General features: G+C 52.6%; 1 protein-coding gene across 1 annotated transcript in view; it reads left to right on the top strand.

The window, feature by feature from the left end:
- The window catches only part of ASB2 (ankyrin repeat and SOCS box containing 2), a 48,833-nt gene extending 26,814 nt beyond the window's left edge, over positions 1–22,019 (top strand). Inside the window, exons 5-10 of the mRNA XM_070775599.1 lie at positions 723–878; positions 3,208–3,453; positions 7,519–7,690; positions 14,460–15,024; positions 16,200–16,353; positions 21,333–22,019. Coding sequence (XP_070631700.1) covers positions 723–878; positions 3,208–3,453; positions 7,519–7,690; positions 14,460–15,024; positions 16,200–16,353; positions 21,333–21,469 — 1,430 coding nt within the window. The 3' untranslated portion in view covers positions 21,470–22,019. The remainder of the gene's footprint in view (positions 1–722; positions 879–3,207; positions 3,454–7,518; positions 7,691–14,459; positions 15,025–16,199; positions 16,354–21,332) is intronic.
- The last annotated feature ends 4,364 nt before the right edge of the window (positions 22,020–26,383 follow it).

Raw genomic sequence — 26,383 nt, 5'->3', positions numbered from 1 at the left:
GTACCACCCCGCCTTGCAGAGTTAAAGTCAGCACGTCGGAAGGGACGAAGTGATGTGTCTCCCGCCTCCCCGACTCCGCGCTCCCCACCCCATCCCGCCACCTCTCCAGCCCTCCAGGACAGGAGAGTCTAATTCCTAGAAGAGGACTGAGGGAGGGCTGACTTCTGGGAGCGCCAGCTTGTCCCAGAATGTTCCAGGAGTTGATCTGGTGTGGAAAATACCGCAGCTGTGCCTGTGCCCTGCCAAGGCCGTCTCCAACAGCTGTGAGATTCTGGGCAACTCCTGCCTCCTCTCTGGAGCCTTGACTTTCCCCCAGGCTAGATGAGGGTGGGGGACACCTGCAGGCGGGATCTACCTCTGCCCTCGGGGATCCAGAAAGGGACCCCAGGCAGCCCACCACACGCCAGGGCAGAAAGAGCAGCAGTGGCTGGTGGGAGTGTGAGGGAAGGCTGGGCTCATTCGGAGAAGGAGGGGGTTCGATCAGGGAAGGCTTCCCAGAGGAGGTGGCATTGGAGCTGGATTAATATGACTTGGAAGCTGAAACAGCCTGTTGAAAGTGGCTGAATCCAGGACCAAGAGGAAGAAGGCAGTCTGGTTGGTAAATTCAGGCAGAGGCCACACATGTCTGTCCTCAGAATGGGAGGAAATCAGGACCAACTCTGTGTTGGAGGGAGAGATGGGTATCTTCCTCCTTCATGAATTTCCTGGTCTGTCCTGCACAGCATACCCGGCAGTCATCGACCAGCGCACCCTGCAGGAGGAAACGGCCCTTTACCTGGCGACATGCAGGGGACACGTGGACTGCCTCCAATTCCTGCTCCAGGCTGGCGCCGAGCCCGACATCTCCAACAAGTCCCGAGAGACACCGCTCTACAAAGGTGAGCCTAGGGGTATGGGCTTCCCCCAGGAAAGGTCCAGAGACTGAGTGGCTATCAGGAGGATTTGCTTGCAAGGTGTACAACCCTCCCCACCGGGGTCTACTGTGATGGTGCAGCCTCATTCAGGTGTATAACTTACATAACTGAACCACTCAGTCGTGCATGTATTCAGGCAGTATTTCCCAAGTTCTCCCACGGGCCTGGCACACTGAAGACTCAGAGATGAAAAGATACGGTCCATGCCCGTCCAGTCCGATAGACATTGATTCAAAGACGATATACATTGATTCTCAGTCAGCTACTGGCACCGAAGAGCTTGACACAAGGGAGCATGGAGGAAGAACCAGGATGTGGGAGAGGGCACCCCCACAGAAGGGGGTCCCAGAGCTGAGCCTGAACAGGAGGGATTCACCGGCTGGATGAACCAGGGGAACAGCATAGGCAAAAGTGAAGAGGCATGAGAGGGAATTTGTTGCTCTAGGATTTTTGAGAAAATGAAAACCTCCAACTTACTCAATATGTCATCCAAGGACAGTCACCGGCTACCCTAGCAGTGCCCAGAGTCAAAATCCGAATAATCATAACAGCTGGCAATTATCAAGTGTTTACTATACACCAGGCTCTGTTCTTTTTTCTAACCCTCACATCCATCCACATAAGAAGTAAGCACTGCTAGCTTCCCCAGTTTACAGATGAGGCCTTAAGGCATAGAGAGCAGACAGGAGGCACCCAGGATCACACGGCCAGGAAGGGCAGACCTGGGATCTAACCCTGAGGGCTGGATGCCAGCATCACGCTCTGAACTACTCCACTCTCCAGTGTCTAGTTCAACCCACTCCAGTGTTCTTGCCTGGAGAATCCCAGGGACAGGAGAGCCTGGTGGGCTGCCATCTACGGGGTTTACGCATGTAAACAATCAGTTTTGGGTCTTGCAAAAAGGACAGGACCTCTACACTTTGAAAAACGACAGAAATTCCCAATTTCCCACATGTCTGGTCTCTAAAACCTGGAATATCCCATCAGCAGCAGGAACTGGGTCCACTGCAGACCTGCGGTGGAGGTGTCTTCCCTAGAACTCATGTCCCCCAGGCACCGGAGCCATCACCCAGAGCCCCAGCTGTCCCAGAAAGAGCTCCCAGGATGCTGAGTGACTCACAGCTGAAGCCTGAACCCTGATCCTGCATGAGCTCCACCCTAGAACCTTCGTACCTTGCCCCACTCCATTCTCCCACAGCTTCCTCTCGGGAAGGTTTCGTTACCTGTGCTTTACAGGTGAAAGAGCCCAAGGCTTAGAGAAGCCATGAGCTTTGCTTGGGGTCCTGTTTGAAACACTACACAGGCAGCCCCTCTTCCTTTCTGTGCATGCGTGTTCAGTCCCTCAATCATGTCTGATTCTTTGCCACCCCATGGACTGTAACCCACCAGGCTCCTTTGCCCATGGGATTTCCCAGGCAAGAATACTGGAGTGGGTTGCCATTCCCTACTTCAGGGAATCTTCCCAACCCAGGGATCGAACCTGTGTCTCCTGCATTTGCGGGCAGATTCTTTATCACTGAGCCACGTAGAAAGCCCCTCTTCCTTCTCCCCACCTCCCTAACTGAGGAAGTTTCCAGGGGAGGTTAATTTGGACAAGTTCTCAGTCTCCTTGGAACAGCTCTGCCAGCACTAAGGCTACATTTAGAGTCTAGAGCCAGATAAGGCTTAAAAGGGAGGTTTGAGCAGGTTGAGAAAGACTTGATGAGCTGCACTCAGAAGACAAATTTTAATTGAGTAGCCTCTGAGCAAGTGCTTTGAGCAGGAATATGACACTGCCCTCCTCTTCTTCTGGCCTCGTGGAGGACTGAAGCAGGTAACACTGGAAAGGGAGATGAGTTAGGGGCATTCTGGAACCTTCCAGGGGACAGAGACTCCAGACCTGACTACCTGGATTCGAATCCCAGTTCTGCACTTACTGTGTGACCCTGGGCAGGTCACTTAACTTCTCTGTGCCTCACTGTCCTCCTCTGTGAAAAGGGACAACACAGCATCCTTTAAGGGTAGTTGGGAGAACTAAATTAATCACGTGAAGTGCTTAGAATAGAGTGCAGGTGCATAACCAGTGCTACACACACATCAGGATATTATTGCTGATTGTTACTATTACTATAGTTGTATATCCTAGGTTTAGTGAAGTGACTGGACCTTAGTGCAGACTCAGCAGATATTTGTTGCGGGAATTCACTTCTGGCTGATGAACGAATGGTTGGATGGACAAATGAATGAATGAAGGCGTGGCTGCCCAGGTCCTGCCAGGGGCCCCGCTGACCATCTTGCTTCTTGCTGGGCACAGCCTGTGAGCGCAAGAACGTGGAGGCAGTGAGGATTCTGGTGCAGTACAAGGCGGACACCAACCACCGCTGTAACCGAGGCTGGACGGCTCTGCACGAGTCTGTTGCTCGCAATGACCTGGAGGTCATGGAGATCCTGGTGAGCGGAGGCGCCAAGGTGGAAGCCAAGAATGCCTATGGCATCACCCCCTTGTTCGTGGCCGCCCAGAGTGGGCAGCTGGAGGCACTGAGATTCCTGGCCAAATACGGTGAGTAGTAAGGGTCCCTGGGTCATGGAATACCCAAGGGGCACAGCTGGGAAGGACCTCAGGTTAAGTCTAAGGGAAAGCAAGTTTCAGTGCCACCTATGGACATATTCCGGAGAAGGCAATGGCACCCCACTCCAGTACTCTTGCCTGGCAAATCCCATGGACGGAGGAGCCTGGTAGGCTGCAGTCCATGGGGTCGCTAAGAGTCGGATATGACTGAGCAACTTCACTTTTCACTTTCATCACTTTCACGCATTGGAGAAGGAAATGTCAACCCATTCCAGTGTTCTTGCCTGGAGAATCCCAGGGACGGGGGATCCTGGTGGGCTGCCGTCTCTGAGGTCGCACAGAGTCAGACACGACTGAAGCGACTCAGCAGCAGCAGCAGCATGGACATACTCTGATTGAGTGACAGCATCTTCCAGGTGTGTTAAGAAGGATTCTGAGGTTGTGCCTAGGCTCAGCTGGAAACAAGTTGAGATCCACCAGCAATGCCTGCAATTAGGAACACACTTGGAGGGGTGTGGTACACCTGCCCCCTGTTAGCCTTCTCTCACCTAGTCCAACATCCTCATTTTACAAATGAGGAATCTGAGGCCCAGAAAGAGGAAGCAACTTATCTATCTATAGTCACGCAGCAAATTACTTATAGACTAGCCAGACTCTTAGCCTCCCAACACCCCAACAACTTCTCTTTCCATCACATCACCCTTCAGGGCTGAAGGAACTTCAGACAACATTTAGGTCACCTCTTCACTTTTTATGGAGAGGGAAATGACAACCCACTCCAGTATTCTTGCTTGAAAACCCCATGGACAGAGGAACCTAGGAGGCTACAGTCTATGGGGTCACAAAAGAGTCAGACACAACTTCGGAACTAAAGAACAACTCATTTTATAGGTGATGAAACCAAGGGCCAGCATGGGAAAGTGATTTGTCCAAGGTCACACAACAGATTAGTGGCAGAACTGGGATTTAGACCCTGGTCTTTGTACTCTTTGCCTCTTAAAAATCTTTGTTCATTTAATGGGATAAAATAAAATAATATTGCCCAGATTATTATGTCCCAGTAACAGAAGACTCTGAGACCATGGCAGACGTTCTTTTGGTTAAAAAGATCATAATATTCTGATTTTCCCCAAGAACTCTTTTGATTTCTCTTCTCACTCCCATGGAAGTGACCTTTCCACTAGAGAAACAGACACCAGAAGCAAGCCAGACCTGGGGGCTGAGCTGGAATAAGCTTTCAAGGACCTGCTGTGTGACAGGCCCTGCACTAAGCATGAATGCAGAATAGGCCCGGGGGGGGGGGGGGCGGTTTCTCTGTAGCCTAGGGGGCAGGGATTGGAGGAGACTGAGGCTCGGAGAGATTAAATGATTGGTCACAATCGGAGCCTGGATTCTGACTGCCATCATCTGACCCCAAACTGCATGCTCTTTGCACTCCACCACCCCACCCCAGGGCTCGAGAATTTCCATCCTGGGACTTGGCCTGAATAAGCATCCATTTACTCAGCACGTGCCCAAGCTGTTGGGAAAACAGATCGAGGGCACATCCTTGGCACTGGGGACAAATCTGCACTGACCAGCCAGAGGCCAAAGAGCACAGGCAGGGTCCTGGGAGCCAGGCAAGGAGGCTGGACAAAGGGCCAAGTGCTCAGCGGGTGAGAGGAACAGGCTAGCACTGAACATCTGCCCAGCTCTCCTGCTGACGCCCTGAGTCAGAGTCTGTTCCCGTTGCGGGCTGAGTCCATTTGCAAATCCAAATATTTTTCTTGTGTGAGCGGGCGGCTATGCTGGCGGGAGTCCAGGCTTTCAGGGAGCAAGTCTTCCAGAGCTCAGGGGTGTTGGAGCCACTTGCCAATTCTCCCTCGGGTGGAGGCAGGAGCAGTGCCTGCCTCCCAGCCCTTAGTCTTGGGGAACTCATGTTTGCTGAGCACCCTCTCTGTGTCAGGCTCGGGTGGAGAGGTTGTCTTAGTCCACTCAGGTGGCTATCACAGAATAAAACAGTTGGATGGCTTATAGACAACAGAGGTTTATTTCTCACAGTTTTGGAGGCTGGGAAGTCCAAGATCAAGGTGCCAGTGGTCTCAGCGTCCCATGAGAGCCTGTTCCTACCTCCTAGATATCCATCTTCTTGTGTCCTCACATGGTGGAAGGGGCAAGGGAGCTCTCTGGGGTCTTTTCTATTAGGGCACTAATCCCATTCATGAGGGCTCCACCCACAAAACCTAATCACCTCCCAAAGGCTCTACCTCCTAACACCATCACACTGAGGATTAGGGTCCATGTGATTCTTGGGGGGACATACGTGTTTTTGTCTATAGCAGATATTTAATTCCATTATCTTACTTAGATAACCTCACAGTAACCCTGGTTGCTAGGTACTATTTTTCTCAGTCAACAGAGGAGAAAACTGAGGCTTCTAAAGGTGTTTGAGGCTATGGAGCTTGTAAAACATGGAACAGAAACTTCAGCCTCTGTCTGTCATGAAAACCTGTGATATTTCCACTAGACCGGAAACCAGTCATCAAATATTAAATTTATCAGAGAGCTTGTGATAAGCTGACTGCCCAGAAAGGATCTGTGGTTTAACAGATACTTCTGATTTCAGCCCTTGCTGATGTTTCACTGCTATCTCATTTCCATTTCCTATCAGAATAAGGGTTGGGGAACAGGCTGCACTTCTTTCTGCAGAGAAACCCCTGCCTTCTCTCTCCATCACCACCAGGAGATGGAGCAGATGTAGGAGATTGGGCTGAAGGGAGACCATCGCCAGACTGATGCCTCCTCCTGGCAGCACGGCGTAGTGTTTCTTTCAGAGGAGACAAGAAGCTATGGCTGTTAATAAATTCTTCTCTTAATCCTTGAAATGGAAGGCATGCTGCATGCATGATCAGTCACTGCACTAGTCTCCAGCTCTTTGGGACCCTATGGACTGTAGCCCACCAAGTTCCTCTATCCATGGGAGTCTTCAGGCAAGAATACTGGGGTGGATTTCCATGCCCTCCTCCAGGGGATCTTCCCCACCCAGGGACTGAACCGGGGTCTCCCACATTGCAGGCGGATTCTTTACCATCTTAGCCACCAGGCAGAAAAGAGCATATAAGTCCTAATTAATAAAGTTATTGGGTTTTTTTCTTTATGAGGAGGCTCTGTGCCCCCCTAGAACTGTGAGGGCCTTCCTCAGGGCAGGATCTGGATCATTCTAGGTGGAACAAGCGTTAGGAGCATTGTCTCTGCCATCAGAACATCTGCCAGGGCTTCTGCCATCAGACCCTCTGGATCATTCTTTGGCTCTTCCCTTATGAGCTGCAGGATCTGGGGCCCATTGCAGAGGTTCTCTGTGCTTCACTGCAAGAGACATAAGAGATGCGGGTTCGATCACTGGATCAGGAAGATTCCCTGAAGGAGGGCATGGCAAGCCACCCCAGTATTCTTGCTTGGAGAATCCCGTAGACAGAGGAGCCAGGCAGGCTATAGTCCATAGGGTCGCCAAGAGTTGGACTTGACTGAAGCGATTTAGCACACACACACACACGTGCTTCAGTGTTCTTGTCTGTAACATGGAGATAAAGTTGTTACTGATGGCATGGGGTTAGCAAATGTTGTGGACTCAAAGAGATAGCACATGTACAGCTCCCTGTGTGTCTTAGTTGCTCAGTCGTGTATGACTCTTTGCAGCACTATAGACCATTGCACGCCAGGCTCCTCTATCCATGGAATTCTCCAGGCAAGAATACTGGAGTGGGTTGCCATTCCCTTCTCCAGGGGATCTTCCCGACCCAGGGATCAAACTCAGGTCTCCTGAATTGCAAGCAAATTCTTTACCACATGAGCCACCAGGGAGGGCCCAGCATAGAGCAAGTGGTTGGAAATCCCAGCATCACTATGGCAGTTCAGGCTGGCGGCCCGGGGTCTCAGTGTAGCAGAAAGGAGCTGGGGGTCCTCCGGGTGATCCAATGTGTCAGAGTGGTTACGGCAGCAGCGCCCAGCCCGAGGTGGGCGTTACATCAACGACAGTGACTGGCCTGATCACTCACCAATCCGCCTTTCCTTCTCCAGGCGCTGACATCAACACACAGGCCAGCGACAGCGCGTCCGCCCTCTATGAGGCCTGCAAGAACGGGCACGAGGAGGTGGTGGAGTTCCTGCTGTCACAGGGTGCGGACGCCAACAAGACCAACAAGGACGGCATGCTCCCGCTGCACATCGCCTCCAAGAAGGGTAACTACAGGTCAGCCCAGGCCCCGCCCCCAGACCCCGCGGCTCCTCCCACTTCCCCACCCATTCCTCCGAATGCCCTGCCCACTGCGGGGTAGGGAGGGCCGGAGAGTTCAGGGCCCAGGGCACGGTTTAGGTGGAAAAGTGGAACACCACCGAGCAGTTAGCAAGCTAGAGTGAACGCTTATAACAACGGCAACAACAATAACAACAGCAAACTCCTATGTGGCACTTAGCAGCACTTTACATTATAAACATATTTAATCCTTTTAACAACTCTACTTTTCATAATTCCATTAACAGATATACTGAGGTAGATATGATTACCTTCATTTTTTTTTTTTTTTTCAAAATGAGGAAGCTAAGACACAGGGAGGTTGAGTGACTTGCCCAAGATCACTCAGCTTGTAAATGACAGGAGCTCACTTGTTCCGAACCTTATGTCTACCAGATTCCACACAGGAAGCCAGATAGGGGATATTTCTGTTGGGGATGCAAAAATAACCTCTTAGGCAGTAAGCAAGGATGCAGGGAACATCTACAATAATACAAATAGCACCATGGGTACTAGCTAGTTTTTGTTGAGCATTTATTATGTGTTAGGTACTTTGAAAGAGATGAAGGAAGCCAAAGCTCTCAGGGAGCAGTCTGGTGGGAGGGAAGATGCACGCACACACAGAAACATGCTCATGAAAATGAAAAGGCACGCAGGACTGAGTTGCATGGGGGTCCTCGAGACGAGCGTGGGCTGGAAGCAGAGGTGTGCTAGACCTGGCTTGTGCAACTGCTGTGAGCTGACTGATCACCTTGGTAGTCTGAAATCGGCCTTGGTGAGAGTATTTACTTCATGGAAACTGGTGATTGTTAGCAATCAGAGCCCCCTCCTTCCCCCAAAGAGCAAGCTGTTAAACTTCCACCAGTACCACCACTAGCTGGAGGGTCAGAAGAGCCTTGCCCAGGGGGTGGAACTCCAGCTGACCATGAAGGATGCATGGGCCCAGTAATTTCCACTTGATCAGTGTTCCCTAAACTGAGCATTCACAGACTTTCTTCCTGCTTTTAGATGTCTATACCCTCACTTCTTCGTATGGTCCCTTAAAGACATATTTATTTTAAATGAATTTATTTTCAAAAGGAAACATTTATCACATGATTAAATTGTTCAAATTACCAATTTACAATTAGTAATAATAATAATAAAAAACCTTCTCACCTATAATCCCATCTCCTGTACCCCAGATGACACACTTCAGGAAATGCAGCCCTGTCCCCAACAGGGAGAAGATTGTGCATGCTAGAGGGTGTGGGTGGTCTTCGCTTAGGGAGATGGGGGTGAGAATGACACCCTGGGGAATGGATTGGAGACACAGGAGACAGAGCTGACCCTCAGGGCTCCAGGCCCTGCTCCGCAGGGACCCATACAAATGACCAGCCAAGGATGCCTCCCCGCCCCATCCGTGCACACAGGAGACCTTGCCTTCTCCGGGCCACGTAGCAGGCTATGAGGCAGACAGATGTGGGTTTTAATTCCTACTGAGGCCTTAGGGAAGTTATTTAACCTTTCTGAGCCTCAATTCCCTCTGTAAAATACGAAGTAGTTGTACTGCCTGGCGGGGCTACTGTGGGGACTAGTGAAATGGATGCACGTGTGTATAGAGTAGAAATAAAGCGCCCAGCAGAGTGCAGCACACAGTAGGTGCTTGCTGGGTCTGTGTTCTCTCTCATGTAGGAAGGGTAAATTCCATCATTTTTCCGTGAAGCCAGTGGAAGGACAAAAGCAACTCAAGTAAGGCAGAGGTGATGGGCAAGATAGCATCTCGCGCTCCAGTTGCAAAAAGATCCAGCAGCAGTCAACAAACATGGCTTATCTTACTCTGACTCTAGAAAGATCCAGAGGGAAAGAGAGAGAAGGGTTGACCCTCAAAATCTCCTGGTCTACTGGCTCTCCAAACCTGCCTGTACAGCACGGTCACTCTAGGCTGTTTTTTAAATGACGCCTCCCAGACACACAAAACCGGAATCTCCAGGAGAGAAGGAGCCCATGCCTTTATCTTTGAAAAGCTCCCAGCCAACCAGATACAACCCAGTCAGACCTTCAGGAGGAACACTGATGTAATCCAATCCTCTGCAATGATTTTGCAGAGGAGGGACCAGAGGTCAGCGATGGGAAGTGGCATGCCAGAGAGTGGCAGAGCAGGGACTGTCACTTGGAATCATTCAATCACACCCAATGCCTTCAGGCGGGCCCAGGTGCCAGCAGTCTGGCCTCAGCTGGTGGAAAGTTTGAAGGAGCACTGCGCATGCCTAAGGCTGGCCAGGGAGCAAGGCTGGGCCTCTCTGGAACCACCTATGTGAATGATGTATGCTCCTGGAAAGTCTCCTGCTTGAGACTCGTGCTGACCCCCGAAGCCATTTCTCTGGTTATTCACCCTCCATTCTCAGATCCCAGGTTCCTCTGGACCCCAAGAGTGAGAGGGACCAGGCTGCAGTTTGGGGGCTGCCCTACAAAGGGGTAAAACCAGGTTCCCAAGGGCTTCTGTCACCTGGCAAGGCCCCAGTGCTGCACTCACCCTGGGGCATGTGGCATGTGGCCCTCTCCATGCTGTCCTTCCTTGGCTGCTCAGGGATCTGCTGTGACATTCTCTAGGCTTTCCACACTCAGCCGCGTGCCAGGATACCCTGCCTGTCCATGGCTCCAGCAGCTGGAGTCCGTGTTCGCCAGATGGTGAATTCAACACATTTACTGCAGAGCATGACATTTAGGTGTGGCTGAGAAAGAAGCCACCAAGACCCCAAAGTCTTAGGCACCTCCAAGTTATACCTTTTTCTTAGTTTTCATTTCCAGTTTAGCAAATGCAACTTTTGAGATTAAAACTCAGCACCAAGTGAAAGAAAGTGAAGTCACTCAGTTGTGTCCGGCCTCGTGGGTTCCTCTGTCCATGGGATTTTCCAGGTGAAAATACTGAAGTGGCTTGCCATTTCCTTCTCCAGGGGATCTTCCCAACCCAGGGATCGAATCCGGGCCTCCCACACTGCAGGCAGACTCTTTACCATCTAAGCCACCAGGGAAGCTAGCACCAAAGATAGATTTATCAAGAAACTGTTGGTATTAGACAAGAGCAGATGGCCCAAGGTTCCTTTAAACTGAATTTAGAATAGCACTGCAACCACTGGTTCTCAACCTTGGCTACACACTGGGACCCTGGCGAACTCTTAAAGCCCCAAGGCTTGGGCCCCAGCCTCAGAGATCTCACTGAAAGCAATCTGGGTTGGAGCTGGGGCTGCAGATGAGTTTATGAGGCATCCCAGGAGAGAACCAGTATCTTAGACTCAATTTTGTGGCTGACATATAACACAGACTTGCCTTTGGACTTTACTTCTGGCCTCCTCATTTTAAAATATACTTTCTCTTTTACTTCTAATTAATCTTACCTTTGCAAGACCCTTAAAACTCTTTCTGAGAAAACTGCTTCCCTGCTCTAGCTCCCAGGAGAAAAGCTGCAGACTTTCCCCCATAGGGACCCCTCATGGGCAGAAGTTCCACTATGCCCTTGGGGACACCCGCAGGCAGACTCTCCTCTGTGGAGTCTTTTCTGGCTCCACACAGCCTCAGAGGAGAGATAATGCCCCCAACACACACACACACACACACACACACACACACACACACACACACAGCTGGGTTGAAACACGGCTGCCCAGCGTTACTGGGAGCGGAGCCATTTGTGAACAGCTGGTTCCCTTGTGAAACTCAAGTCCATGGTCAAATTTACACTGAATGCTGGCAAAGGTCACACCACCATGACCTGGTGACCCAGGAGGCTGAGCTGGTGGGTGCAGCCTCCGTGCTGGGGAAAGAAGAAGAGACGGATGGGACACTGGGCCTCCCAGACACCAAAACTTGTACCAGGCAATGGGCACCTTTGCTCTCTACTTAAGTTGCATTTCAAGCTCCTGTGGTCTCAGGACCTGCTGTAGGAGAAGTGGGAAGGTCCCAGCCTGTCTTATTAGATCCAGCCCTCATTCTCCTGCCTTCTTCCCACCAACTGGGCTGGGGGAGAGGAATGATGACATGCAGTCTGGCCACCAACACCTTCATTCTGCCTGGGCTTTGCCATCCACCTCCAGGCCAACCTCACTCTCTCCTCCCCGCCCCCCGCCCCACATTCAGGTCTCAGTTTCACCCTCTGTAAAATGGGAGGCTGGACACATTGATGTCCAGGCCCCACACAGCATGACACACTGACTCTCAGCTTGGCCATGTCCTACAGAAGTGTACAACAATTAGATGATTTCACTGTTATTAAGATGATGCTTCTGGGACCTAGGCTGCCTCCAGTCACGTTTCCACATTTCTGCCACTTTGCCTTGGTTCGACAGGGGACCACTGTGACCTGCCAGATCTCAGCCCATCTGGCCAGCGGCCCTGGGCAGTCCCCCTCGCTGTTTTTCCCGTGGTTGGGCACGTTACGGCTGTTACAGAGCATTTGTCAGCGATGGCTGCGGTCCAGGGTGAGGCCCCGGCCCTGCCTTTGACCAGCACCTCTACAGAGCAAGGTCAGGCCTCCTGAGCCTGCACAAATAGAAATTAGGAGGCAATTAGCCCCCCTGGGTGTGTGAATTTCCTTTTGAGGTTCAAGAGGCAGATTTTAAGCAAACACAGCGTCACTAACCAAAATAATACTTTCCACCGAGATCCTAACGGGAGATCCCTGGCATCAGATTTCCAGGAAGCCAGAGGCCCAGGGAACCCAAGTGCCCAGAGTGAGGGAGGCTTGGAAACAGGCTTGGTGCACCTGCTTGCCCTGCCGTGGTCACCTCCTTGAAGCCCACCCGAGGTCACCGGTCAGCAGGGGTTGGGGAAATTAGGGTCTGGAATCATGTCAGTGGCAAGAGCTTGGCAGGCGTCACGGGTTTAGGAAAGAGAGCAAATACAAGAGGTCAGGAGTCCTGGGGTCAAGCCCCAGAACGGCTTTATGGCCTTTGATCAGTCGCTTCCTCTCTCTGAGCCCCCTCTGTTATAAAGAAGCCCACAGACCCAGTTGGGCAGCCCCACTGGGCCGCAGTGAAGGTACAGTGGGTCAGGCAAGTTAATGCATTGTAAGGAGCTCAAAACCCTGTGACATAGCAGCTGTCACCTGACCGCTAGCTACACAGGAAGTAGGGGAGTGGCTAAGAGTGTGGCTCACTCCAGGACAAGGGGCCCCAACCTCCGGGATCTACTGCCTGATGATCTGAGGTGGGGCTGATGCAGTAACAGTAGAAATAAAGTGCACAAGAAATAGAATGCGCTTGAATCGTCTGGAAACCATCCCCCCCATCCCCAGTCCATGGAAAAATTGTGTTCTGTGAAGCTAGTCCCTGATGCCGAAAAAGCTGGAGACAGCTACTCTAGGGGGAATCAGACTACCTGCCTCCATCACCTTCTACTGGCTGTGTGTCCCAGGGCAAGTCACTGGGTTTCTGGGTTTCTGTTTCCTTATCTGTAAGTGAGATTAATCCTAGTACACACCTCATAGGGCTGTTGGGAGGATATATTATAATAGATTACTGTAGGTTAACTGCCGAGAACACCACCTGATTCAGCAGGAGAGACCACAGTCAGGACTGGCAGGAATCTCCAGCCTCAGCCACAGCTGATCAGCCCACTCCAGGCGACAGGCAGGGCAGCGAGCCAGGGAGAGGCTAGAATCAGCCTTCAGGGGAAGAGGCATTGAGATCTACAGGACAGGGGAGGCGACCTCACGGTCACTGAGGGCTGACCGGGGCCTGGGGCAGAAGTGGTTGGGACAGACACGTTTGTCCCCTCTTGTCCCCCAGGACCTGGCAGCTCCGCCAAGTCCTCGGGGCAGCAAAACAGAGACGCAGGGTAGCTCAGCCCCGGAGTCAGAGGAGGGGACAAGTCCCCGTTTGTGTCTCCCAACATATGGCCTGGGCAAGTCCCCTAACATCACTGAGCACGGATTTTCTCATCTGAAACAAATGTGCATGACCAGACACACTTTACGGGTTGTTGTGGAGATTAAACCAAATAATGCGTGTGAAGCCTTTGGACGGTGTCCTGGCACATAGTGAGCCCTTGGATAGGGCTGTCCCCGCCCCCCCAACCCCCCCACCGACCTAGGCAGGGCAGGGTCTGCACAACTTCATGTTTTCCCACTCTAGGTCTGGGGGCCTTCCAGTCAATTCCTCTAGAAAACTGAGCTGGGAGTGGGCAATACCCCTTAGCCTGAAAGAAGTCAGCAAGAGATTCTTGAAATTGCCCTCCGGTGTGGCTGAGACTTTTTTAAAGGGCTCAGACTTTGGAGGCTTGTGGCTCAGCTTCTAAAGAATCCGCTTGCAATGTGGGAGATCTGGGTTCGATCCCTGGGTTGGGAAGATCCCCTGGAGAAGGGTATGGGTGCACACTCCAGTATTCTGGCCGGGAGAATTCCATGGACTGTATAGTCCATGGGGTCACAAAAAGTCAGACACGACTGAGTGACTTTCACTTCACACTAACTTTAGGGGTTCTGGGTTTGAAGCCCAGCTCCACTCGTTACCGGCTCTGAGGTTTTGAGAACGTGGTGGAAGCTCTCTGAGCCTCAGTTTCCCTGTCTGTAAAGTGGACCCCCCTCTCCCTCCAGTGGTTAATTGTGGAGACTGGCCGTCTCCACGGCGCCCCCTGCTGGTGGGCCCTGCCGCTCCCACGCAGTGGTTGCGAGCGGTCGAGCCTGGACCCCTCCGCTCCCCCTGCCGGCGGGTCCGGTGCCGTGACCCGCGCGTGCCCGCCTCGCCCGCAGGATCGTGCAGATGCTGCTGCCGGTGACCAGCCGCACGCGCGTGCGCCGTAGCGGCATCAGCCCGCTGCACCTGGCGGCCGAGCGCAACAACGACGAGGTGCTCGAGGCCCTGCTGGGCGCGCGCTTCGACGTGAACGCGCCGCTGGCGCCCGAGCGCGCGCGCCTCTACGAGGACCGCCGCAGCTCGGCGCTCTACTTCGCGGTGGTCAACAACAACGTGTACGCCACCGAGCTGCTGCTGCTCGCCGGAGCCGACCCTAACCGCGACGTCATCAACCCCCTGCTCGTGGCTATCCGACACGGCTGCCTGCGCACCATGCAGCTGCTGCTGGACCACGGCGCCAACATCGACGCCTACATCGCCACGCACCCCACCGCCTTCCCCGCCACCATCATGTTCGCCATGAAGTGCTTGTCGCTGCTCAAGTTCCTCATGGACCTCGGCTGCAACGGCGAGCCCTGCTTCTCGTGTCTGTACGGCAACGGCCCGCACCCGCCCGCCCCGCCGCCCTCCAACAGGTTCAATGATGCGCCCGCCTCGGACAAGGCGCCCAGCGCGGTCCAGGTAGGGGGCGCGCCGCGGGGACTGCGGCCAGGACCAGCGGGCTCCCGAGGCTGGGGGGGCTGGAAGCAGGGCGGACCCTCGGCAGGGTGGACTGCACTTGGGAGGCAGCTGGAGACGGTGGTGAACAGGATTTGGAGGCAGTGTGGGCTAACGGTTAGTGCACTTTGGAGGGCGTGTCAGCTGGCGTTTAGCACCCATTGGAGGCAGTGGAAACTCAATGGTTAACATGCTTTAGAGGCAGCAGGACTTAGCGGTTCACAGGAGCATTTCGGTCCCCTGTATTAGGGGAGGGAACAGTTTGGCAGGCGATTGGTGGGGAACCCTGCAAAACTGAGGGGTTCACCACCCCCAGCAAACCTACACCTGGAATATCATGGTGATGGACCAAGATCCGGGTAGAGGTGAGAACAGGCCTACTAGAAGAGCAGGTGAGCTACAGAAAGTCAGTGACCCCAGAGGCAAGACCTGCCCATGGTGTGACTTAATAAGTCAAAGTCCAATGAACAGGAAGTTAGAGGCGCTTCCCTAGTGGTCCAGTGGTTAAGAATCCACCTTACACTGCAAGGGACACTGGTTCCATCCCCGGTCCCAGAAGATCTCACATACCACCGAGCAGCTAAGCCTGTGAGTCGCAACTATGGAAGCCTGTGCAACAAGAGAAGCCAACACAGTGAGAAGCCTGCAGACTGCAATGAAGAGTAGCCCCCCGCTTGCTGCAACTAGAGAAAGCCTGTGTGCAGCGACAAAAACCCACCATAGGCGAAAAAGATAAATCTTTAAAAAGGAAGTTAGAAACACTCTTCTCTTAGAGATATTAACAATGGCTAATGGCATCACTATGGGCCATCTTCTATGTGCAACAAAGTTTATGTTTATATTGCCTTAATTCTCATAAAAAAACCCTTCAAGTGAGTGCCATATATCCATTTTCTAGACAAGGAAGTTGAGGCTTAGGGGGCCCAAGCTGCCCACCTCCCACTTTTGGCATCAGAGGTGTGTTGATGAGAGAGAGGTGTGGATCTGGAGAGCTGGATTCTACCCTGGGCATGCATGGTGTCTGTGCTCGGACATGTCCCCTGCCCTCACTGGCTGTGGGTTCCCGCCTGTAGGATGGACTTGCTGAGAAAGTGCTCTTGATCCTGGGCATCTCAGCGCTGGTGTGTGTTCTCTTTCAGTTCTGCGAGTTCCTGTCTGCCCCGGAAGTGAGCCGCTGGGCAGGGCCCATCATCGATGTCCTCTTGGACTACGTGGGCAACGTGCAGCTCTGCTCGCGGCTGAAGGAGCATATTGACAGCTTCGAGGACTGGGCTGTCATTAAGGAGAAAGCAGGTACGGGCTGTCACTGCTGCTGCTGCTGGCAGACGCCCCTGCCTGACTTGGGCCCAGGACTCGGGGCCTGTGACTGCTCCTGACATTTGATGAGCACCTTCTCATGCCAGGCTCTGAGCTGTGTGTCACATCCAGTGTCTCCGTGATCCTTTGTTTTGTAAATGAGGAGACCAACCCTCACAGAGATTGTCACTTGGGCAAATGTCTCATCACTAGTTAGTGGCAGAGTGGGGATTCAAATCCAGATTTGATCCACTAAAGAGTGTGTTAAACAAAAACCCCAGCTCCCTGAGAGGTGTCAGGACCTTTAGAGTAAGTTGTCCGGGTTTGTGGGCCACTGGGAAGCCGTGTGGTGGGTGGAGGAGGAAGTGATGGGCTTGGCATCTCAAACTGTAAAATGCACATGAAGCACCCGAGCATCTTATTTAAAATGCAGAGTCTAACGTGGCAGGTCTGGGGCGGGGCCTAAACGTGTACATTTCAACATGCTCCCAGGGCAGCCCCAGAGCAGCACTGGTCTAGGAGGCAGGCCCCCAGAGCTCTGGAACCAGGGGCTTGCTGGGTGATCGTGGGCAGGACGCCCCTCTGGACCTCAGGGCCCCTGTCCAAACAGAGCAAGCTGGACGTGCTCAATGTCTGGCTCCTCCAGCTCTGCCAGCCTGGGGTGTTTGCAGGTGAGATGTGCCTGGCGCAGTGAGGTGGGCTTTGGCCATGTTCCAATAGCTGTGTGCAGCGTAGTTGAGGCAGCCTGGCTGTCAGGCCAGAAATCCCTCTCAGGAATTGTGGCGCTCACCTGGGCAGGTGAGGCGTCAGGGGCAGTTGCACTGGGTGCTTCAGCTGATACTGAGGACATGCCTGTCCCCAAGAGAACCAACTGCCCCAGGACTTCCTCTGGGTCTGAAGGGCACCTCTCCAGCTGTGTGTCGATCACACAGCACAGAGGCTGACTCACAGGAAGTTATTTTTATCCCACTGCTGCTGCTGTTGTCCCCAGGTGAGAATGCTGCCTCGTTACCTGTCCAGGTGTCCCGCAGCCCAGTGCCCAGTCTTGCTGAGTTTCTCTTTGATCCCTGGGCCCCTTTAAGTCTAAACTTTCTGGTAGGATTTTCCATTTACACAAATGCCTGGGAGCACTTGAGTTGAGGCCCTTGATAAAGTTACTGGGAAGGTGATGGAGGGGGCGTGGAGAGAGAGACCCATGCTGGGGTGACACAGGAAGGAGGGGGGTATTGATTTGCTTATTGGCTGGGAGCTCAAAATTCTCAATAAAACATTCTTTGAATTCATAAATGGTTGCTGTCACTGGAACTGGCCACTAGAGGCCACTAGAGAGTAGAGCAGTTCTTGCTGAGAATCCCACCCCTCACTTTCTCCTGGACCTGCCCTGCCTGGGAAGGGTAATTAACAGCTAAACTGTCCCTGGGAGAAAAAATTGCAGAACCTTTTATTGTGCTATAAACATTTATTAACAAGAAGAACAAATAGTTCTTTTCATTTAATGCTGTGTTGTTGATATCAGAGACTCCGAAGTAGGGAACACCACTAGACCATTTAGGTATGACCTAAATCAAATCTCTTACGATTATACAGTAGAAGTGACAAATAGATTCAAGGGATTAGGTCTGATAAACAGAGTGCCTGAAGAACTATGGATGGATGTTCATGAGATTGTACAGGAGGCAGTGATCAAGACCATCCATCCCCAAGAAAAAGAAATGCGGAAAGGCAAAATGGTTGTTTGAGGAGGCCTTACAAATAGCTGAGAAAAGAAGACAAGCTAAAGGCAAAGGAGAAAAGGAAAGATATATCCATCTGAATGCAGAGTTCCAAAGAATACCATGGAGAGATAAGAAAGCCTTCCTCAGTGATCAATACGAAGAAATAGAGGAAAACAATAGAATGGGAAAGACCAGATATCTCTTCAAGAAAATTAGAGATACCAAGGGAACATTTCATGCAAAGATGGGCTCGATAAAGGACAGAAAAGGACAATAAAGGACAAAAAAGGCCCTAAGGGAAACAGAAGATACTAAGAGGTGACAAGAATACACAGAAGAACTGTACTAAAAAGATCTTCACGACCCAGATAACCACAACTGTGTGATCACTCACCTAGAGCCAGACATCCTGGAATGTAAAGCCAAGTGGCCTTTAGGAAGCATCACTATGACCAAAGCTAGCGGAGGTGATGGAATTCCAGTTGAGCTATTTCAAATTCTAAAGATGATGCTATGAAAGTGCTACACTCAATATGCTGGCAAATTTGGAAAACTCAGCAGTGGCCACAGGACTGGAAAAGGTCAGATTTCATTCCAACCCCAAAGAAAGGCAATGCTAAAGAATGTTCAAACTAACACACAATTGCACTCATCTCACACACTAGCAAAGTAAAGCTCAAAATTCTCCAAGTCAGGCTTCAACAGTATGTAAACAGTGAACTTCCACATGTTCAAGCTGGATTTAGAAAAGGCAGAGGAACCAGAGATCAAATTGCCAACATCTGTTGGATCATCAAAAAACCAAGAGCATTCCAGAAAAACATCTACTTCTGCTTTATTGACTATGCCAAAGCCTTTGACTGTGTAGATCACAACAAACTGTGGAAAATCCTTCAAGAGATGGGAATACCAGGAGACCTGAACTGCCTCCTGAGAAATCTGTATGGAGGTCAAGAAGCAACAGTTAGAACTGGACATGGAACAACAGACAGGTTCCAAATAGGGAAAAGAGTACGTCAAGGCTGTATATTGTCATCCTGTTTATTTAACTTATATGCAGATTATATCATGCGAAATGCCAGGCTGGAAGAAGCAAAAGCTGGAATCAAGATTGCCAGGAGAAATATCAATAATTTCAGATATGCAGATGACACCACCCTTATGGCAGAAAGTGAAGAGGAACTAAAAAGCCTCTTGATGAAAGTGAAAGAGGAGAGTGAAAAAGTTGGCTTAAAGCTCAACATTCAGAAAACTAAGATCATGGCATCCGGTCCCATCACTTCATGGTAAATAGATGGAGAAACAGTGGAAACAGTGGGAGACTTTATTTTATTGGGCTCTAAAATCACTGCAAGTGGTAACTGTAGCCATGAAATTAAAAGACATTTGCTCCTTGGAAGAAAAGCTATGACCAGCCTAGACAAGATATTAAAAGGCAGAGATATTACTTTGCCAACAAAGGTCCGTTTAGTCAAGGCTATGGTTTTTCCAGTAGTCATGTATGGATATGAGATTTGGACTATAAAGAAATCTGAGTGCCAAAGAATTGATGCTTTTGAACTGTGGTGTTGGAGAAGATTCTTGAGAGTCCCTTGGACTGCAAGGAGATCCAACCAGTTCATCCTAAAGGAGATCAGTCCTGGCTGTTCATTGGAACAACTGATGCTGAAGCTGAAACTCCTCTACTTTGGCCACCTGATGCCAAGAACTGACTCATTGTAAAAGACCCTGAAGCTGGGAAAGATTGAGGGCAGGAGGAGAAGGGGACAACAGAGGATGAGGTGGTTGGCTGACATCACTGACTCGATGGACGTGAGTTTGAGCAAGCTCTGGGACAGGGAAGCCTGGCATGCTGCAGTCCATGGGGTCACAAAGAGACGGACACAGCTGAGTGACTGAACTGACTGACTGACTTTCATTTAATGCTATGTTGTTGATATCAGAGACTCCAAAGCCAGCCAGAATGCCAGCCTTGGAGGCCCTGTATCCTCTGCCCGCCAGCAGCCTTTTGCCTTCCCACAAGCTCAGCCTTTGCTCTGCTGAGAAAGGGGCTGCGCTTCCCAGGGCAGGCTCTGTCCTGAGATCAGAGGTCAGTGGAAGTGTCAGAAATGCCCTGATGGGGCGGCTGGAGAGGCTACACTCTGGTGCCCTAGCCTCTCCACCCTCCCAACGTTCCCTCCGCATTCCTGTCTCCCCTGGGCGGTCTCTTTGGCTTGGCACTGCCGCTTCCCCTGCTTGGACTGCCCTGCCTCCATCCCTCACCTGGAAAATTCCTACCCACCCATCGAGACCTTTCTCAGATGCACCATTTGGTATGGAAGGCTTTCCCCAAAGCTCCTGAGTGGATACCCCTGCATCTCTGTCCAAGAACAGGGCCAAGCGCAGTGAAGGGGTCAGCGTGTGTGTGTTGAATGAATGAATGGATGGCATTCTTTGATTCAGCAAATGCCTACCCTGTTCCCGGAGCTGAAATTAATTACCCCATTACTAGATGCATCAGGACCAGTTCTTACCCCCCCTCTCCGCCCCCCACCCCTTAGCTGAGAAAGCTCCACTTAATGAAGTATCCCTTGGGGCCTCCTGGAAGAGATGGCCTGGTAGGATTCTGGGACCTGCTCAGTCCCTGCCCATTGATCCTGACTTCTCTGCACCTCCTAGAACCCAGAGCTGAACTGGATGCATGGGGTCACTTAGGAGGTTGTATTTGCTGAGGCTGTGAGGAAGGGTGGAGTCTGGGCTGACACGTAGAGGAGGGAGCTCAGGACAAGCTCCAGTGCCAGGCATGATTCTTGCTAAGCCCTCACCTGTGAAATGGGTTTGCTACCTGCCCTCCTTGCGCTTCCCTGGTGGCTCAGTGGTAAAGAGTCCATCTGACAATGCAGGAGATGTGAGCGCCATCCCTGGGTCAGGATGATCCCCTGGAGAAGGAAATGGCATCCCACTCCAGTATTATTCTCGCCTGGGAAATCCCATGGACAGAGGAGCCTGGTGGGCTACCATCCATGGGGTCACAAAAGAGTTGAACATGACTTAGCAACTAAACAACAACAAACCTGCCCTCCTCCTTCCTTGGGCTGCGCAGATGAGTGAAGGATGACACCTTTGCAGTGGCAGGGACCATGAGAATGGGGGAGTCAGGACATCTCCTCTCTTAGCCAGCCACATGGGTCAGGAGCTTCCTACAAGCCAGGGGTCAGAGATGCAGACCCTCTGCTGGGTGCAGGTGACCAATCAGCATCTCTCTTTCTGTCCTTTTCCCAGAACCTCCAAGACCCCTGGCTCATCTTTGCCGGCTGCGAGTTCGAAAGGCCATTGGGAAATACCGCATCAAACTCCTGGACACGTTGCCGCTTCCAGGCAGGCTGATCAGATACCTGAAATACGAGAACACCCAGTAACCAGAGCACACGGGGGAGGAGCAGCAGCTCCTCAGACGGTTTCACTGAGTCTCAGGACAGCGGTGTCCCCAAATCCAGGGGACCCAGGGACAGATGTGGCTGGGAGCCGCTGGGCTCTCAGATATCTCTGGGCCAGAGCTTTGCCCAGAGCAGAGGACAGCTGTGTCGAGCAGGAGAAGAACCGTGTTGGCTTTCACTTGGATAAGGAGATCCCAGACCTGCTCTGCCATTGGGAATGGCAGAAAGCTCCATTCCTGGGGCCAGGAGGCAGGACCAGGGTAGAACTTGGGGTGGTCGGGGGAAGGCAAGGGGGCCGGCAGCAAAGCCCTGACCCCACCTCCAGGCTATGGCTGGAGAGCTTTCTTTCCGGGGTGATTCTGTCTTTGCTGGGCCACCTCCTGCAGAGCTGCCCCGTGCCCCTCCCCCTGTGCTCTGTGAAACTCTCCACTTGACTCTGAGTTCTCTCCCCAAAGCTGTGGCCCAGGGGAGCAGGGTGGGAGACTTTGGGCCCAGAGGGCTTCCTTAGGTACAATAAATGTTGCACAGATGACGCCCTGCCCAGTGAAGTCTCTTTCACCAGCACCCTCCAGGGCCTTGAGGTCCTCAGCCCTGCTCTTGGTGGGAGTGAGGGTGGTACCGGGGGCTGGGACAGGGCACATGGAGCCCTGATCGTGTCACTTTGGTTTGGACTTCTGAAAGGCCCCAGAGCATGTGTCCTTCATTCACCAGAAGAGACCCGACGGCCTGAGGAGAGGGGGCAGCTTGCTGCCCTGTGATCGGAGCTGGCAACGTTGGTTTCTCTCTCCTGGTTCCGTTGCCATAGAAACCGGAGCTTCATCACAAACAAGGTCTCAGAGCCTACAAGTCTCCTAACACCTGGCCTTGTCTTACACACATGTTCCCTGCCACTGTCTTCACGTCTTAACTCACCCATTTGGCGACAAAGGCTGAGATACGAGGGGAAAGCCGTCTAAATACTGGCTCCTGTGAGCAGGTGCCGGAGGGAGGCTGTCGTCAGCCCTCGCAAAGGCCCCACACTAGAGAGGCAGGAAGCCAGCCCTGTGCCCTCTGCAGCATCCTCCCATCCTCCCATGCCTTGGGGGTAGCCGGGCAGGAGCCGCCAGCCTGCTGTGGGTGTTACAGGTGAGAGCACTGAGGATTGGCACTTAGGGCACTTTCTCAAGGTCTGAGTCTCTCTTACAAAACCCTGTTTGTTTTTCCATGGAAGTCACAGTCAGTCATTCTGGAGAAGGAAATGGAAACCCACTCCAGTGTTCTTGCCTGGAGAATCCCGTGGACAGAGGAGCCTGGTGGGCTGCTGCCCATGGGGTCGCAAAGAATCAGATGTGACTGAGTGAGCACGCACAGTAGCTCATAGGCACTGTCTTCCCCCACATGACTAAAGCCACTCAGGTGACACCAGAGCAGGTGACCTTGCTGAAGAGCCTGCTCGGGCCTCCTCTAGGAGAGGCTTGCTGCGGCTGCTAAGTTGCTTCAGTCGTGTCCGACTCTGTGCAACCCCACAGACGGCAGCCCACCAGGCTCCACCGTCCCTGGGATTCTTAATGGAGATCAAAGGTTATTTATGGCCTTTGCTCGATGAGCAGCCGGGAGGGTTGCAAGAGCACTGGTCCCAGGCCTGGCTTCACCAGGGCTTGCACCTCTGGGGCCTTGGGTTCCCAGCCTTGTGGCCCTTGGTGGCCTTTCTGGCTCTTACATCTTGGCTTTCCATGGAACCAGTAAGTCCCAGTGCCTTCCTAAAGAGGCCGAGTCTGCCAATAGCACCTTCCAGCCAGGGGTTTGGGGGACCTGGCTGCTTCTTTCCCCCTCCTCCCTGGTACAGGTGGGAAAACAGGCCCAGAGAGGGGAAGGGACTTGCCTGGGTACACACAGCAAATCCCAGGGGGTCCAGCCCAGCAGTGCTTGGCTAGAGTCTCGTGCTGTCTTGCTGCAGAGATCCTGAAGAAATCCCGAAGGAAGCCTGCATCCTCCCAGACTGGGGATGTTCAACCCTAGGGTCCAGAGCAAGGGGCCAAGGAGGGCTCGGTGCATAGTAGGGAAAATCCTGACTGCATAATGCCTCCTCCGACCAGGAGCCAGAGGGCATGGCGGCAGTCTAGGATGGGATGGGACAGAAAGATGCTTGGGTGCGTTTGGGATGGGGCTGGGCATCAGGCAGGCTCCAGCACTTCTCAGGTCACCTTATGTCCTAGGGGGTCCTAACAGACAGGGGCCATGGATATCAGGCAGGATAGGGACATTGGTCACAGGGAGGTCTCCCCTGGAGGAGGTGAGGCTTGAGGAGATGGCAGGAGGTGGGAGGGAGGGCTCAGTCTCTGCATTCAGCACTGTGTGTGTGTGTGTGTTTGTGCATGCACACGCATGCATGCTCAGTCATGTCCAAGTCTTTGCGACCCCATGAACTATATAGCCTGTCAGGCTCCTCTGTCCATGGAGTTCTCCAGGCAAAAATACTGGAGCGGGTTGCCATTTCCTTCTCCAGGGGATCTTCCTGACCCAGGGATCAAACCTGCAGTCTCTTGCATCTCCTGCATTGGCTAGTGGGTTCTTTACCAGCTGAGCCACCAGGGAAGCCTGCATTCAGCATTGGCACCATCTCTAGCCAGGGAGGCCCTGGAGTCACCTTGGTTCTTAGAATATTGTTATCCGTCCATACCAGTCAGTCACAGCCACTGGTCGGGGTCCTTCCTCTCCAGTGCCTCACCCAGGCATGGCTTTTGCAGATTCCCCTCCCAGTCCCCCAACCACCTCTGCATAACCCAGCAGCTAAAGGGTTAACATCCCACTGCTTCCGGAGTCAATCCTGATTGGTCGGTGCTCAGACTGTGCCAGGGGTTTCCTTTTTTGACAATATCTGCTGTCAAGAGGACTGTGCAGCCCGCACTCCCATGCTTACCCAGCCCCTGGGAGGATTTCAGCCTCAGAGATGTGTAGACAGCCTCACCCAACAGTCCAAGTCCTGAAAGTGGCTCCATGTCGTGGGCAGAAGCACATGTGACCCAGTGCTGTTTTGATTAGGGGAGCAGCTACTTCTGCAGCGGCAGCTGTCCATTTATTTTGATACTGAGAATTTCCGAGGTGTGTCTTTTCCCCAGCTTGTTTCCACGTGGGGAATTATGATGTCAGGTGCTTCTGTTGGGTGGCACCTTGGTAAAGGTTTCTGCTTCCAGACAAGGCTCCCAGCGTGTGACTGAAGAAGAACCACCAGGTATACCCCCTGGGAAAGGCTGAACCCCAGAGGGGCTGTGGGGGCCCAAGCTCCGTGCGCTGGAGCAGCACCCCAAGGAAACATGCCTCCCAGAGCGGGGCTCCTTCTCTGAAGGAGTCGGCTGGTTCGATGGCCCTAGAACCCATTCCTGTGGGCCGCCCAGTCTATAAACATTGAAATACTGGCGTGGAAGGACCTAGAGACTTAGTCAGATGACTAGGTGACTTTGGGTGGGTGCAGCTTTTCAATCCTTTGTGCCACGCTAGACTGCCTGGTGCTCTCACCATCCCCACAGCTACCCACGTGGCAGCTCTATTTTCCTTTTTTTAAATTTTCGATCACATTTTTCACATGAAGAAATTCTGGCACAGAGAGGTCAAGTAACTTGCCCAAGGTCACACAGCTACTAGGTGGCAGGGCCAGGATTAGAGCTTTTGACACCCTGCCGTACCGTGTGGAAGGACTGAACCTTATCACAATGGGTCCTGCAGGGACCTTTGTAATGACGTGCAAGTCGGGAAAGAGGGGACCTGCCTCCTCCAGGGACCCTGTCTAAGAGTGGAGCAGCCTGAGGTGAGGGTCCTGGCCGAGGGCTCCTTACCTCATGAACCAGATGATCATGCAAAACAACCTTGCCTGTGTCACATGGCCTTGCGGCTTTGCCATCCTCTGAGACCATCGGACATAAAACACCAGAAACCTACCAACTTTCCCAGCGAGCAAGCTGCCCCATCCCTGGGGATGCCTCACTTCAGGGGGAACCTGCAGGCCCTTAGCAATCACTAATTCTGAGTCCTGTGTTAGGAAGGATTCTGAGGCCATATCTGGACCTGAAAGGGGAGCGTCTGTGACCAGTTATGAGGCTCACGTTGGATGCAGAAGTGGTGGGTGCATCTGATTGCTATCTTTGATCTGGTCCCTCCTTTACGGAGGGGCTTCCCAGGTGGTACTAGTGGTAAAGAACCCACCTGCCAATGCAGGAGACATAAGAGGTACAAGTTCAACCCCTGGGTTGGGAAGATGCCCTGGAGAAGGAAACGGTAACCCGCTCCAGAGTCGGACAGGACTGAGAGACCCAGCACGCATGTGCTACTTTACAGAGGAGGAAACGGAGGCGCAGAATGGGGAGTAACCTGTTCAACATTCTGCTGTCGATGTGGGTGTGGAGTCCCCCGCCAGGCTGGCCCCCTGCCCCTGTCCCAGTCGTGAGAACTGTGCTTTGAGGAAATGAGACGCTCAGCCTCTGTGGCAGCCCCCACACTCTCAGCCATGGAGCCACGCCACCCACTGCAGGATGGTGGAGGCCTCCAGTGGCTTGGCTGGTTTGGGTGCTGTCGGGGCCAACCGAGGGCCGCTGCCCACGAGCAGTGCCCCTCCGTGTGCATGGTCGCTGGCAGAGGCCCTCATCTTTCCATTGACGGGCGCCTAGTGTGTGCCAAGGGCTGCATCAGGCCCGGGAAGAGAGCCAGCGGCAGGAGACCTAGGAATCTGAATTAGCTAGAGGTGATGTTGACGGTGACGACAGTGATGGTGATGACTTTGAAACAACTCGGTCAGACAACCAGTTATTTTGTCCACAAGAGGCCCCGTTCCTGTTCGGCCTGACATTCCCCTCTGACCAGGGTCGGACATGACTGCCTTGGCCCAGCCTCTGCTCTGAGGCTGTGATGGGGTGGGAGGTGCCA

This window comes from Bos indicus, chromosome 21 (genome assembly GCF_029378745.1).
Source record: "Bos indicus isolate NIAB-ARS_2022 breed Sahiwal x Tharparkar chromosome 21, NIAB-ARS_B.indTharparkar_mat_pri_1.0, whole genome shotgun sequence".
In the NCBI taxonomy this organism is placed as follows: domain Eukaryota; kingdom Metazoa; phylum Chordata; class Mammalia; order Artiodactyla; family Bovidae; genus Bos; species Bos indicus.
Note: the sequence above shows the minus strand (reverse complement) of the source record. Positions and strands in the feature narration are given on the sequence as shown.